The sequence below is a fragment of the Balaenoptera borealis genome (assembly GCF_965194805.1).
Source record: "Balaenoptera borealis genome assembly, chromosome: 18".
Lineage (NCBI taxonomy): Eukaryota > Metazoa > Chordata > Mammalia > Artiodactyla > Balaenopteridae > Balaenoptera > Balaenoptera borealis.
Genome location: NC_138877.1, coordinates 21588792 through 21603768, shown reverse-complemented (window position 1 = coordinate 21603768; position 14977 = coordinate 21588792). Strand labels below are relative to the sequence as shown.

The 14977-nt window shown below is 40.5% G+C and overlaps 1 protein-coding gene across 7 annotated transcripts in view; it reads left to right on the top strand.

Annotated features, from left to right (window-relative positions):
* The window catches only part of LRCH1 (leucine rich repeats and calponin homology domain containing 1), a 201829-nt gene that overhangs the window by 77078 nt on the left and 109774 nt on the right, over positions 1-14977 (top strand). For all 7 annotated transcript variants that reach the window (XR_014236937.1, XR_014236938.1, XM_082365414.1 and 4 more), the window contains exon 2: positions 14496-14640. Coding sequence is in view for 5 of the 7 variants with exons in the window: in XM_082365414.1 (XP_082221540.1) it covers positions 14496-14640 (145 nt within the window). In the remaining 2 variants the exon portion in view is untranslated. The remainder of the gene's footprint in view (positions 1-14495; positions 14641-14977) is intronic.

Sequence of the window (14977 nt, the reverse complement as noted above, 5' to 3'; positions counted from 1 at the left end):
ATTCTTTTTTAAATAATATTTTAAATTATTCTGGGGGTGAAATACTACATAACAAAGTTTACCATTTTAACCACTGTTAGGTGTACAATTCAGTGGCATTAAGTACATTTACAACTTTTTAGCTGTGTGTTATGGATCAAATTATTTTACCCCTCTTTGTCTCAGTTTCTTCATCTGAGAAACTGTTATCCAGTGGGGATAACATCCCCGCTAAGTTTTTATGAGCTGATAAGCTCATAGAAAACACTCGATGTGCCTGGGAGACAGTAAGTGCTCAATAATGATTACTGGCCATGGCGACTTAATAGTACTGGCAGGGCCCGCATTTGCTGGTAGGAACCGTCGATGAACTAGTGCCGTATGTGTGGTGCATATATATATATATGAACGCTTAGGTGGGGCAATTATTGCCCACTGACTCAGTGTGAAGACCAGAGAATTCTCATTGCAGACACTGGATAATTTTGCACCCATCATTTTTGTGTCCACTTTAGCATGGGACTAATATGCAGTTTGAACTTCAGGAGGAAAAAAAGATTTTCTAAGATTTGGATTTCAAATTGTTTGTGAAGCAAGTAGTAATGAAAAGATAAAAACCTATGTTGATTTCAAGTTTAAAGCATAATTCAAGAGGCTGAAAGTGGGTAGACTTCTGAATATATTCCATGCACACTAGCTCTTTTCAGAACCTTTGATAAAAAGCTCTTGCTTTACAAAAATGTGAGCAACAATTATTTGTTACGCATGAATTGTAGATGAAGTAAATTGACCAAAATGAGAGGAAAAAGAGAAGTCTCAAGAAAATGAGCATTTTGTTTACATTTAAATCTTCCAGAAACCATATATTTGAAATTAACATACCAGTTAAATATATTTTCTTAAATAATTTAGATAAACTGCATTTCTATTATAGTTTCTAATAAGTGATAATGTGAAGCAGTTTCTGTTTTATTATCAACAATCTTATTTTTGGTTCAGCAAGAAGCTTCCAGCTAGATCTGTAAAAAGGATACAGAAATCATCTGAAACTATTTCTAGACTTAAAATTCATGTTCCTACAATGGAATATACTATATTCAGTCACCATCACAAAAATGCCTTTCTTTATCAGTGCTGCCCTAGCTAAGTGTGAACTTTAAAAATTGGAAATCAGGCACTTTGTAGACAGTCCACACTTTGTTTCCTATTTTTGTGCTAAGAAAAAAAATTGCCCAAGTAAGTGTTTCTGGAAGGAGTCAAATTTCTCAATTGCCTTGGTAGTTTAGCCTACAGTATTTTTGTTGTTTTAGGAATTGATCGTGACCCTAAGTATAACTGAAAGGATACTCATTTCTAAAGCATGGATCATGATTGGTTCCTAAAAGGTGAGTGATAATGTAGCAATTAAATGCTGTCATCGTATTACACACACAGTGGTCAGGGTGTCAGTATAAAACTATCATTATCATTGAACTGTACAATAACACACGGGGCAGAATGCTATAGTGGAAATAACACTGGATTTTGGTTCAGAAAGTCTGAATTCCAGAACTCATCATGGCTCTCAGGCCATGGAACCAAGCCTTTGGGTTTCAAGAAGTTGTGATTGGAAAGAGAAGGACATTGGCTTTATGGTAGCAGCTGCTGGAGATCCTTTGCTAGCTCATTTTCTTTCGTCAGTTTTCACTTTTTTCCAGGGTCATGTCATATACGACCACTCCTTATTTATATGCTGATGTCTTCCAAACCTACATTTTAGCCAAGACCTTTCTTATGGGCTCCAGACCCAAACTCCAATGGCCAACAGACCACGCTGTTGCTCTATAGATACATTACATCAATGTATCAAAAACTAAACTCAGCATGGCTCTCCTCTCCCACCATTACCCACAAACCTAGTTCTTTTTTTGAGCAAGTAGCATGCTTCCGGGCATTTACCCAGGCCAGAAACCCCAAGATGCCCTCAGCTCTTTCTTTCTCTTCACTTTCTGTATTTAACAGAGCACTAAGCACCGCCAATTCTGCCTCCTACATGTCTCCCTTATCCATTCCCTCCTGATGACGATGGTGGTGATGGTGATGGTGACGACCAGGATGATGACCATTCTTCCCTATCCAATGTCTTTGCCTCACTTCCGGCCCTTCTCATTGCTCACCTGGATTTTTGTCGCCACTCTTTTTAACCATGCATCCCTGCTGAACATCAACCCCATGTGCCCCAGCCATAATGCCAGTGACAGTTCCCCAGCGAGCTACCCCCGTCCCTCCATTCTTCCAGTGGGCTGCACCTGTTGGTCTGGAGTGAATTATCCGCTTTGCCTCTGGTGGTCTCCCAGACACTTGTCCAGAGACTCAGCTTACAGGTCAATGCCTCCTTGAAGCCCTTCTCCACCTTTCAGACAGAATTGATATTTAACCATGCTGATAAATATAGATCTAATTCATTGTGCATTTTCTTTGATTTCTCTTCCTCCCCTGTTGGACCCTGAGGTACTTGAGGTTATGAATTGAGTGTTCTATTCATGTTGCTCTATACAACATCTGGCATGTTGTGCCCAGCTTGTAGAGACATCCAGTAAATGACTGAGTGAGTGTAGATGGTTTTACTTGTGGTGGGAAGCGATAGGGAAGATGCCACACAGCCTTGGGAGTCCCCCTCACCTCGCCAGCATCTGTGACTTACTGCTGAGTAGGCTCACCTGTGGTGACTTTGCTTGGCTCTCTCCAGTTAGATACGTACTCTGGGACCAGAGCTGTAAACTATAAGCCAAGACTTCTTTTTTCATCTCTATGTTGAGCTTTTTGATAGGCAAAGGTACTGAGGTTGTACATGACCAAATGAACACAGTGAAATACGCACCTTCTCTCGGGCATTTGTATGCACTGTGGCCATCTCACTTTCAGTTCATGACCACAGTCTTCAAGTCACCCGGCACTCACTCTGTGTTTCTCTAGTGCTGTCACTTTCCTGCTCTCTTATTGACGACTTCATACTTTGTCTCTCCTAAAACCGTTAACATCTTCTCCTCCCTCCCTCCCTCTCAGCTATTTGGGCTTGCAGGCAATCACAAGGGAACTTCGCCGTGTGCCCACCACCCTATCCGCTCAGTTATCTGCATCTGTGCCCAGATCCGCTTGCTGCCTTACCTCCTTTGCTGGAGAGGAATTGTCCACGTCCCTATGGAAGGCTGCCACCTCCACCTTCTTAAGATCATCACACTGGTTCCCTCTCCTGGAGCCCCACAAGGTTCCCCGGTGTCCCTGCCGTATGGCCCCTCCTCCCACCTTAGGGCTCTTCCATTTGCTGTTCATCCTGGGGAGAGGCTTATCTCCCCAGATGTTCCCATGACTTCTTTTCTTCCTTCCTTCAGCTCTTCACTCATTTTCACTTTATTGGTGAATTCTCCCTGGTCATCCTGTTCAAATTTGCAGTCCCCTGCTCCAGACTTCCTGTTTCTTTATTCTACTTTATTTTTCTCTATTAGTTTTGTTTAGGTCACACCCCACTAGAATGTAAGCTCTGGAGGGCAGGGATTTTGCCAGTCTTCACTGCTGTTTGCCCACTGCTTAGAACTATTCCTGGTACCCAATGGGTGCACAAAAAGTATTTGTTGAGTGACTCTGTTGCGAAGAAGCTTTCCCAAACAGAAAAGCATAATAAATTGTCCTTTTCCCTCTCTTAAAACTATAGGCTTCATTTGAAATTTCAAGTTTCAATTTTATCCAAAAGATAACAAAGTTGAATTTAAAATTCCGCCAAATAATGTGTCTATTTTCAAAGAAGGACAGACAAATGAAACAATAATTTAAGGCTGCTCTGAGCATTTTTATACACATAAAATGTCATTAGTGGTAAAAATAGTATTTTTATTATGTATCAGAAGATTACTATGGATTTTCAAACAGACTGATATATAAGACTGGCTTTCTTATGGAATATTACATTTAAATATTATAGTAACTTTAGATTTCTTGAATCATATCTACTTAAAAATATCACTAGCAATATCTTTAAGGGTTTTTTTAAAAAAAATTAAGTCTGTGGCAATGATTCCTCCTTTGACATTATCAGCAATATGTTGAAACTGGCTCAAAACTTGTGGGTAGCTTTTAAAATTTTGTCTCATTTGAGATTAATCAACCACTGATATAATTGACACCATATGATATAAATTTTGAATTCTGTATGATTTCTATTTCAAAGTGATGGCTATTACCCTCACTCTCCTTGATGTTTAACACAAGTATTTGGGGAACTTGAATAATAGATTATCTGGCTAGTAGAACTGTGATTTAGTTCAGAGTTAATAAAAGGAAAGATTCATTTCTTTATCTTAGAACTCTTTAAAACTCTTTCCATGCCAGTTAGGAAGTCTCTTGGAGGGTCAATAATTTTATCTTTGATAATTAAAGATCTTACATGGTCTCATGCCTGAGATTATTTACAACATTGCAAAAAACGATAATATTTGATTTGCCTCTAAAAGCCTCCTTTTAATGAGAGACCAAATCAATAATAAAAAATATAAAAGCATTCCATCCTCTTTACCTTGGGGGGGGTAATATTAACTTTCCTAATGTTTTTATTTGCTATTTTTAAAATGTATAATAAAAGAATCGAATTACTTGATGCTTATGGTTTTCTGACATTCTGGAGACTCTTTCACAGTATATTTGATTTCAAAAGCTAACAAAGGTAAAAATCCTGGAAAAAAATTATGGTAAGGTCATTTTTATTATAAAGGGCTTTCTTTCCAGCAAATAACATTTCTTTTATGGTTGAGCGTTTTTTTCTTTTTTTAAAAAATAAATTTATTTGTTTATTTATTTATTTTTGGCTGTGTTGGGTCTTTGTTGCTGCGCGTGGGCTTTCTGTAGTTGCGGCGAGCGGGGGCTACTCTTTGTTGCGGTGCGCGGGCTTCTCTTTACTGTGGTTTCTCTTGCTGCGGAGCATGGGCTCTAGGTACGCGGGCTTCAGTAGTTGTGGCGCACGGGCTTAGTTGCTCCGCGGCATGTGGGATCTTCCCGGACCAGCGCTTGAACCTGTGTTCCCTGCATTGGCAGGCGGATTCTTAACCACTGCGCCACCAGGGCCTGGAATGCTAGTAAACTCCAGCCAGACTGAGGCCATGGAGTTCAAGGTTGGCCACTCTGTCTTCCTCCCTGCTCCCTGCTCTGTTCACAGAAAGTGCACTCTCTTCCTTTAGCTCCAACACACTCATGTGAGTTTGAGCCCTTAGAGCCCTTGGGACTCGCTTTCTTTGCATTCCCCAGTTACTCGTTGTGCAGCACTTGCCAGATCCCTTAATCACTAGTAACTAGTTTTCCTCTAGTTACAATGTGACAGAGACTATCCCTGAACTGGCTGGTGAGTGATTGTCATCAGCTGCTCAACTTTAGTCCAGCAGCAAGGTATTTGTTTCATTTTAAATACTTTATCCTGTGCTTTACTGAAGTGCTCTTTGAGCTCTAGAACCTCACAGGGAAAGCTCCAGAGACTCTGTTCTCCCTCTTGCACCCCAGAGAACCCAAGGGCTCCTGCCCTGCCTGAGCAGTTGCCCTTAGTCTGACCTGCCAGGGGGCTGGCCCGCACACTCCCTGTTCCCCGCCTAGGGTCTCAGCAGAGCCCAATGCTGTGTCTCCTTTGGGCTCCTCTGCACCCTCGGGGACCCGCGTTCCTGCGGTTATCTGTGATCGTGCCTCTTCTCACATGTCTCTCTAGAATTTTACCATTGGGCTCTGTGTCTCTCTTCCTCTTCTGCTCTGTGAGATTGTTAAAGCCGAAGCCATGCCCTAATTTATTTCTTTTCTCAACTGTCATTTGTTGAGTTCCAGGCACTGCTATTCACTCTTCTTCCCAACATTTATGAGGTGCAATTGTATCAAACACCTAACAATGGTTGGCAGTGTGATGAGTGTATATGTGTATATAGATGAGTGGATGGAGCTAGAGAGCACTGTTAGGTAAGGTAAGTGCTGATTTAGTGGTACTTGGTCATAGAGCTGCCTAATAACATTGATGGTGTAGATGTGCCATCTGTCCCTGTGTAATTCCCCAAAGTTGCCCCTTTCACTCAGGCTTCCAGCCTGGCATGGTTAGTAATTTCTGTTACTCTGGGAAATGATAAGTTCCAGGATAATGTTTGTATTTTGTGACCATTTTAAAAAGCATTCTTTTTTTTCAACTGTGATAAAATAACATGTAGCATAAAATTTACCATCTGAACCATGTTTAAGTGCCCAGTTCAGTGGCATTAAGTACATTCATGTTGTTGTGTACTATCACCGTCGTCCATCCACAGAACTCTTTTCACCTTGCAAAACTGAAACTCTGTACCTACTAAATAATAACTTAACATCCTGCCTTCCCCCAGCTTCTGGCAACCATCATTTTACTTTCTGTCTCTATGAGTTTGACTACTTTAGGAACCTTGTATAAGTGGAGTCATACAGTATTTGTCTTTTTGTGACTGGCTTATTTCAGTTAGCATAATGTCCTCAAGGACATGTGGTAGCATATGGCAAACTTTCCTCCCTTTTTAAAGCTGAATAGTATTCCATTGTATGTATAGACCACATTTTGCTTATCCATTCATCCTTCGATGGAGATTTGGGTTATTTCTACCTTTTGACGATTGCAAATAATGCTACTTAAAGCAACCATGTTCCATGAGAAAATTAGTATTTTCCTTTCAAATTAGTATTTCTCATTTTAAAGATTACTACTGTTGATGGGCTGTTTTTATTATGCCTCAGAGCAAAAGTTTTGTTTAAGCAAATGGGAAATGATTCATTATCTAAACAGAATCACTAGGGAATGGGTCATTTCAGAGAAACTGTAACCACCTAAAATGTTTTTGTTTTGAGTAATTTTACACAAAAACATTAAAAATAGACACTGCCCTGCTCTCTTGAACAGAACATTTTAAAGACAGTTTAGGGCTTCCCTGGTGGCGCAGTGGTTAAGAATCCGCCTGCCAATGCAGGGGACACAGGTTTGAGCCCTGGTCCGGGAAGATCCCACATGCTGCGGAGCAACTAAGCCTGTGCGCCACAGCTACTGAGCCTGTGTGCTACAACTACTGAGCCTGCGTGCCTAGAGCCCATGCTCCACAGCAAGAGAAGCCACCACAATGAGAAGCCCGCGCACCACAACGAAGAGTAGCCCCAGCTCACTGCAACTAGAGAAAGCCCGTGAGCAGCAACAAAGACCCAACGCAGCCATAAATAAATAAAAAAAATAAATAAATAAAGACAGTTTAGTTCCCAAATATGTTAACTATTGCTAGATTATTCAGCATTGTGAGTATTATTTTGGTGCTACTCCTACATTGTGCTATAATATTTAGAAGGGCTCTGACCATTACATTTAAAATTCTTAGATTTTAATATGTCTGTGTATTTCACTCTTTGTTACTATTTTTTCTTTTAGAAGCACACTTTCTTATGGCTACCTCCCTTTAAAAAATCTATTTGTTGCTTCTGAAATGCAGTGGGACTGAAACAGTCAATAATAGCGTTTGTTAGAATTGTGTTTAAGAGTAAAAGCCTCTGAGTGAGCCTTTCAGAGATTCTTTAAGTAAAATGATTATACTTTGGAACAGGACTCCCCCCCCCCCCCCCCCCCCGCCAATTCCATCTGCGGTGGTCTTTTAAAATATTATTTCCTCATTTTTTTGGCAACACTTTGGATAGGAGAAGTACAATAAAGAAAGAAATTTTTGCTATCAACATTTCAGTAATGCAGTTGTTCAGGAAAAGGCCACCTATAGGTAATTACCTCTTTAGTACTTTGTGGGCTAAATAGGTATCAGCTGCTAATAAAATCCCCAGGCCAAGAGTCTGTCATTATATCCTCTTTGGCATTTCCCAAGACTAATTTCTGTATCTTATTTCCTCCTTCGGCTTGGGAAAGGGAGCCTTCAAACCAACTCACAGGTTTTTCACTCATAATACACAATTGTTTTTTTCTATTCTTTCATCTCTGATTTATTATTATCATGAGGCATTTGTACATATGGTGTGCTTCATGTGCTTGTCAGCTAGATTTTAAACTCCTTCGCAGCCCAGGCCTTTTTTCTTGCTAGAAATACTGCATTTGGAACCCAGCATTAGCTGACATAATGATAGAGACTATTCTTAGAGTCCTTCCCTCTGTGCCAGGTACTGCTGTAAGGACTTTATATGTATCGTCCCATTTAATCCTTCCAATAATTCAGCGGAGCCAGTGCTATTATTATCCTCATATTACAGGCAAAGAAACTGCGGCATAGAGAAATCAAGTAATTATTTCCAAGTCTACACACTAAGTGGTGGGATCAGGATTTGAACTCCAGCTGTCTGACCTAAGAATCTGCTTTCCTACCACATTCATTCAATGAATATTTATTAAGCTCTTACTGTCTACCGGTGAACAACGTAAAGATCCCAGCCTTCATGGAACTTTCATTCTAGTAGAGGAAGAGAGAAAATTAACAACCGAAATACATGAGTAGATTGTATGCTATTTTAGAAGGTTATCCAAGTGCTAAGACGAAAAAGAAAATGTAGAACAGAGGGAGGGGGGTTAAGATGGACATGCTGACATTTTAAGTAGGTAATCAGGGAAGACTTCGTGGTTCATACGGAGGAATTGTTTAACAAATCTCTAGCATTTGACAAGATTTCTTTTATTGATCTCTTAGAGATGTGGCATGAAATCTTGGTTGACTCACTCAAAATTTTTATGAATCCTCTTATTAGTTCTGCCTGTTTAAAACTGGAAGTGTCTGGTGGTTTTATCTCCAGAGTCAAGGATGAGTCAGCCCGTGGGCTCTGCTTCACTGCCTGGAGTAGGCTTCCTTACTCCAGAGCATTTCCAAATGTGCAGTTGTCCTGGGAGTGGCCCGTGGGGGCTGAATCACGGGGCTGGGTGGGGCGTCTGTGCTGAAAGAGGAGGGGCAGTCCGACACCCAGGACATTGTGGAGCGCTCCCCTGTAGAAGGATGTAGCTGAGATTCTTCTGGAGAGACCCCTGCCTACCTAGAAGAAAAGAGATATGGATTGTCCAGACAGGGCAAGTGGCCCCAGACCATCCTTCCACCCAAGGATTATCTCTGAACAGTGGACCCAGGAGGGACCAAGCAAGAGGGTGCAGATGGCCTGGCACAGAGTGTCCCTTCAGTACTAGGAAGACAGTGGGTCCCATATGCTTGTCTGTGGGTCAGGGGTTTAGATTTATATGTGAAGGACACATATTTCACCCAATTATCGAGGCATCATGATAGGGGCTAATAGGCTAAAATTAAACTTCCACGATAACATGTTTATCCTTCAACTCAAAACATGTCTCATTTGGTCCTTTCGGAACTGGGCATGATTCGACCGCCAGCGATCAGGCCTTTTCTTCTGACCAGAAAGCAAGACGTTGCAAATGAGGTTGCCAGCTGTGCTGGTCCATTAGGCTTCTGCTGGCGGCTGTGGCGGCTTATAGCTCAGGATGTCGTCGGTGGAGAGTGGGAGGCCCCGTCCAGTCCCTCCTGAGGCACCACTTTCCTTTTTTATACAAAAACAACATCGTGCCTCTGAGGGTGCTGACTGCATCCCAGATCCCACTGACTGTTTTTCTACCCTCCTCTGCTCATTTTTATTCGTTTGGCTACTTTATTTTAGGGCTTTGCAAAGCTTGTTTTGGCCGGGTCGAAACTTATTGTTTTATTTCTGGCTGCTCTGCTCTCATGTGAACGTTTCAATTAAGAAGCAGACACGATGAGGCCGTGGTTCTGGAGTTCCGGTTTGCTGCCCCGCTGTTTGCCCAGAGCTGCGGTGGACCCCGCTCCCCAGGGCCAGGCTAGACCGCTGGGCAGGTTTCCAGCAAGGAAGGACGGAGTCCAGCTCGGGGGTAGGCAACCGGGCACCATGACACATGCTCTTCTTCCCGGAGAAAATATGAGGACCTGGTCCAAGATCACTTACTTTTAGTCCAGAGCTTTGGGATCATTTAATGCCTCCTGATCAGGCATCAGAAACAGATCTGTTATGATTATTATTTTTTAAATTAGAGATACGCTCAAGAACAACTGACCTTCCCTAATCGCAGTCCTACAAGGCTGACCCAGCAGTGGTTCAGAACTACCTACTGGTTTAGTTCTTGCCTCTGCCACTTACTAGCTCTGTGACCTCAGGCGAGTGACCTAACCTCTCTGGGCCTTGGTGTCCACACATACCAGGGAGTTATAACAGCACCTGCCTCCCTAGGTTATGGTGAAGATTCAGTGAGGAAAAAACCAAATTTTCTCTGATCGTAGCCAACCGATGATATGAAAACTCTATTGCAGATCGGATTTTTGTTGCTCTGATTGTATCCAAAAAACAGTTGAGTTGGAATTTAGAGTGAGAATCTAACTGAGCAGTGGTTAACTCAGGACTGGCACAGGCTTTCTTTCCCAAGCCTGTTGTCTAAACCGGACCCTTCCTGGGCCTGATCGCCTGTTCCTAGGAGAGCGCCACCTATTGGTGGGTCTTGCTTTAGGTAGGAAGCTGAGAGGGTGGATCCACCAGTGTTTCCCCTGGGCTAGTGGGGATCAACTGGATATACAGGGATGCCCAAGTCACAGCCTAGTACTTCTGGCCATGAACCCCAGGCTTCAGGATTTTTAAAAGTGATTCCAGTATACCAACGAGATTGAGAAATACTAGGCAAATACTTTATTTAGGGAAATAGCTCATAAGTGGGTTCATTTATACCTCCATGTATTTATAACAAAATTAGAGCAATAAACAACAAAAATAAACACAAATTCCTCATGGCTGTTTATCTCTAGTTTAAAAGCTTACTTATCTTTCTATCACTCGGAAAGTACTGGGCTTTTCACAGCTCCTGACCCGTTTGCCCAAGCTGGTTTGGGTTGTATTTCAAAATAAAGATACAAATTGCCTCCTTAACACTTGCCTGTTTTCTTTGAGCTCTTATTCTTTCTGTCTTTCCTGAGTTGGAGAACCTTCATCGCTCCCATCCTGGTCTCTCTGTAGTCATGACTGGGGCAGCCAGATTCCTGCTTGAGCTCTCTCTGCCCCTGGCATGGATCTGCCCTTTCAAAGTCCCAGTTAGGGACACTCACATCTGTGTGGGCACCATGAACTGACCGTCTGCTCACGTCTCTAATTACAACTAAGTCCTGGATCTCTTCCTCCTCCTCCTTTGTGTGTGTGTGTACGTGTGTGTGTTTTAAAAGAAGGACCACACCCCATTTTAGTTCTTTGCTTTCAGCTGATAGGAAGAATTTTGAACGAACTGGTATGTCATTTGTTCCATTGTTTATAATCGGATTATCCACTGTGGATTATCAAAGTCAAAACATCTTAATCCAGACTGACTTCCCCAGCCTTTCTGGGCATCTTTCCCATTGCGGGTTAGTGGATGCCCAAGGATCCAAGATGATTTCTGCGTGAGCCTAAGTACATTATAGGAAAGCAAACCTGCTCGTTTCTTCGCACCCTCTTTTTCTCTTCCAATAAGAAAGTTAGTTGAGAATTAAATGATATTCAGACCCAAGCAGGAAAAGTTAAGTCACGTATTTGAAAACTCATTCTAAACTCTCTAGTGAAAGAGAGTGCTTACGTAACATTAGGATAATTGGCAGTTGAAGCCAGAGTTTCTACTTACCAAGTTTCCTATAGCCACTTCCAGAATTTAGCCCATCAGGTGACATACTGTTTTCATTACTTTCTCTTTTGAACTTAATGTTTATAACTTTCTTATCCTCTGAGTCTTTACACAGAACATGTTGACTCTGTTTTTATTGCATTTTGGGCAAATAAAAATGCAGTGAAGATTTAATCACCGTATCTTCCTAATAATCTATCTGTGGGACACATCATGATCTTGCAGAGTGGTCTCACGTGGGGAACTCAGTCAGGCCTTGCAGTTAGACATACTTAGGTGTGAGTATGATTACTTATTTCTGTGGCTTTGGACAAGTCACATAAGCTTTCTGAGCCTAGTTTCCTCATCTTTAGGTTGGTGGTGACACTGCTCCTTGCGTTGGTTTAAATGAGGTACTAGATGCAAAGCTGCAGGCATAATGCTTGGCTTGATGGAAGTGCTCAAGGGATGATAACATTTACCCATCTGGATTTTAGCTCTTTATTTGTACTTTTTTTTTAAGCACAATTAGAACCTCTTACCTTATGGCTCAATTCAGGGTTTGCGCCTTTCATGTTTCGAATGATAAACTTTTTAAAAGTAGCCCTCTGTGTTTTTCATTTCTGCAGAAATCATGTACTTAGTAAATGTTGATGAAAATGTCAATAATCTGGGTAGTAAACAGGAAAGGAAAACTTTTGTTTCTTTCTGTTTTTCAGCTTTGTTTTAATTTAATCTAGGCAACTGTTTCTATTGATATACAGGCATTGAAAGAATCTAAGCTACATGTAGGTTTTGTAATTTCTTCCCTTTTAATTTAGAAACTGGTACACAAACCCAGGATGATAGGGACGCGTTGCATAGGTAAATTCTCACTAACTCAGTGGACACGGAGGTCTGTTCATTTGGCTAGCATTGTAGGTTCGGGCATGACAGGTGCCCACCATTAACACCTTATAACTTTATTTATAGTGGATAATATAATACTCTCAAAAAAAGAATTCCTGGAAAAATACAAAATAGCTCAATTAAAGGATTAGGGCGATACTGGTGGCCAGACCCTGGACAGCTGATAGTTTTGCATGTGATTTTCCTATTGAAATTCTGAGAGACCTTAAAAGAAGTTTACTGCAGTGTGAATCACAGAAGAAGGGGAAGGGAAAACAAGGATGAAAGTGGAGAGATGATCATATACTATTTCATATTTCACTCTTTTTATATGATGAATTGTTGAAATAATATTTAAAAATCCTTATATTCCTAGAATAAATCCCACTTAATCATTGTATGTTAATCTTTTTATGTAAGTGCTTAATTCTGTTTGCTCATTTTTAATTTAGGATTCACATCAGTATTTAGAAAGGAGATTCATAAGTAGTTTCCCTTTTGTGTACTTTCTTTGTTGGGTGATGGTATCAATATTATACCTTGCTGTTTAACTAAGAATTTGGAAACTTCCTTTCCTTTCATATGGTTTGAAATGGTTTAAATATTATCAGAATTATCCCTTAAAAGTTTCCTGGAATTCCCCCTCTGAAGCAATCTAGACCTGTTTTTGTTGATTTATGTGTTTATCTATTGGAAGGTCAGTCAGCGAGGTAGCTTTTTGACTTACATTTCATTATAATATTGACCTATTTAAGTCCCTCACCCACATAGTGTGATTCCTTAAGTGTATCTGAAATATTATTTACTGAACATCTTCAATTCATACTGATTAAGCCCCTGCTAAATAAGGGTGAGGTGCTCTGTTGTTGTTGAGTTACTGTTTTCAAGAGTTGGTGGCTCTTTTTTATATTCAGTGTTTCATGGCATTTCACAATCATGTCTACCATTCCCAGATTTGGACGTTAAGGACAATTTCATATTTTTATTGTTGAGATGGTGATACTGAAAACTGTACTGTATGTTTACATTACTCTGTAGACCATTATTACTGTCTTTGGTACACTTGGCAAGGGAGCCAGTTTTACTGAAGGTCATGCGGCAGACTTAGTATCCATCCTTCACAGACACAACTGATTTATCTCTTTCTTGTACATTGTACATGCTCAGTAATTCTAGTGAATGAAATACCTTAGTATCTACTATGTGTTTGTTTGGGAAAGGTATAGAAGACATGTTCTGAGAGATAATATGTTATGAATGCCAAATTGAATTAAATAAATGAAATATTAAGGTAACTGTGTATTCAGATATATTAAAGGATTCAATTTTACATATTTGTCCAGGGGAAACATAATTTTCAGATGGAGCGAAAAGTAAATGTTGATTCGGTTGCCCTTATACCTGGTCTGAATTTACAAATTAATATAAAGAGCTAGGACTTCCCTGGTGGCGCAGTGGTTAAGAATCCGCCTGCCAGTGCAGGGAACACGGGTTCGAGCCCTGGTCCAGGAAGATCCCACATGCCGCGGAGCAACTAAGCCCATGAGCCACAGCTACTGAGCCTGTGCTCTAGAGCCGGCGAGCCACAGCTACTGAGCCCATGTGCCACAACTACTGAAGCCCGCGTGCCTAGAGCCCATGCTCTGCAACAAGAGAAGCCACCACAATGAGAAGGCTGTGCACTGCAACGAGGAGTAGCCCCCGCTCGCCGCAACTAGAGAAACCCATGCGCAGCAACAAATAAATAAATTTATTAAAAAAAAAATAGAGCTAAAACTATTTCAGCAGTATTTTTGCTTTTCTATATGAATTGGCCTATACAACGCTAGGAAACGGGAATCACAATGCCATAGTAACAGTGGTGCAAAAAATGATAGTGTTGATCTAAATGTAGATGATAATGTTTATTTTAAAATGTGTTAAGGAAAAAGTATTGATAGTTGATAAGATTGTATTGGATTATGTTGAAGAGTTATTAACAAGATATTTTTTCCTTTTTTCATAGATTTATCTAAAAACAGACTGGTTGAAGTTCCAATGGAATTGTGCCATTTTGTATCACTGGAAATTCTTAATCTGTATCATAATTGTATCAGAGTCATTCCAGAGGCCATCATTAATCTGCAGATGCTGACTTACTTAAATTTAAGGTAGGTTGACTATAAAGGTTATAATCAAATTCGATGAAAAAAAATAATTGCTTGCATTTCCATCAGGTTTTTTTTTCTTTTTTTCTCTTTGATCTTTTCTGATCACCCTTTGAAGTAAATCACATGAAGATTATTGAAGAAATATCTTTTCTAACACATTTGTGGTGCCGTTAATTTTGTTTTTGGCACTACACTTCTCTGAGTGTCAATAGGACAAGATGTTTTGGTTTCTTAAAATAATTTATACAACATCATTTATACGTTTTGACTATTTGGTACTTGGAAACTTGTTGGTATATTTTCTTTGGGTATTGATGTAGATTTTGGAGGAGGAAGG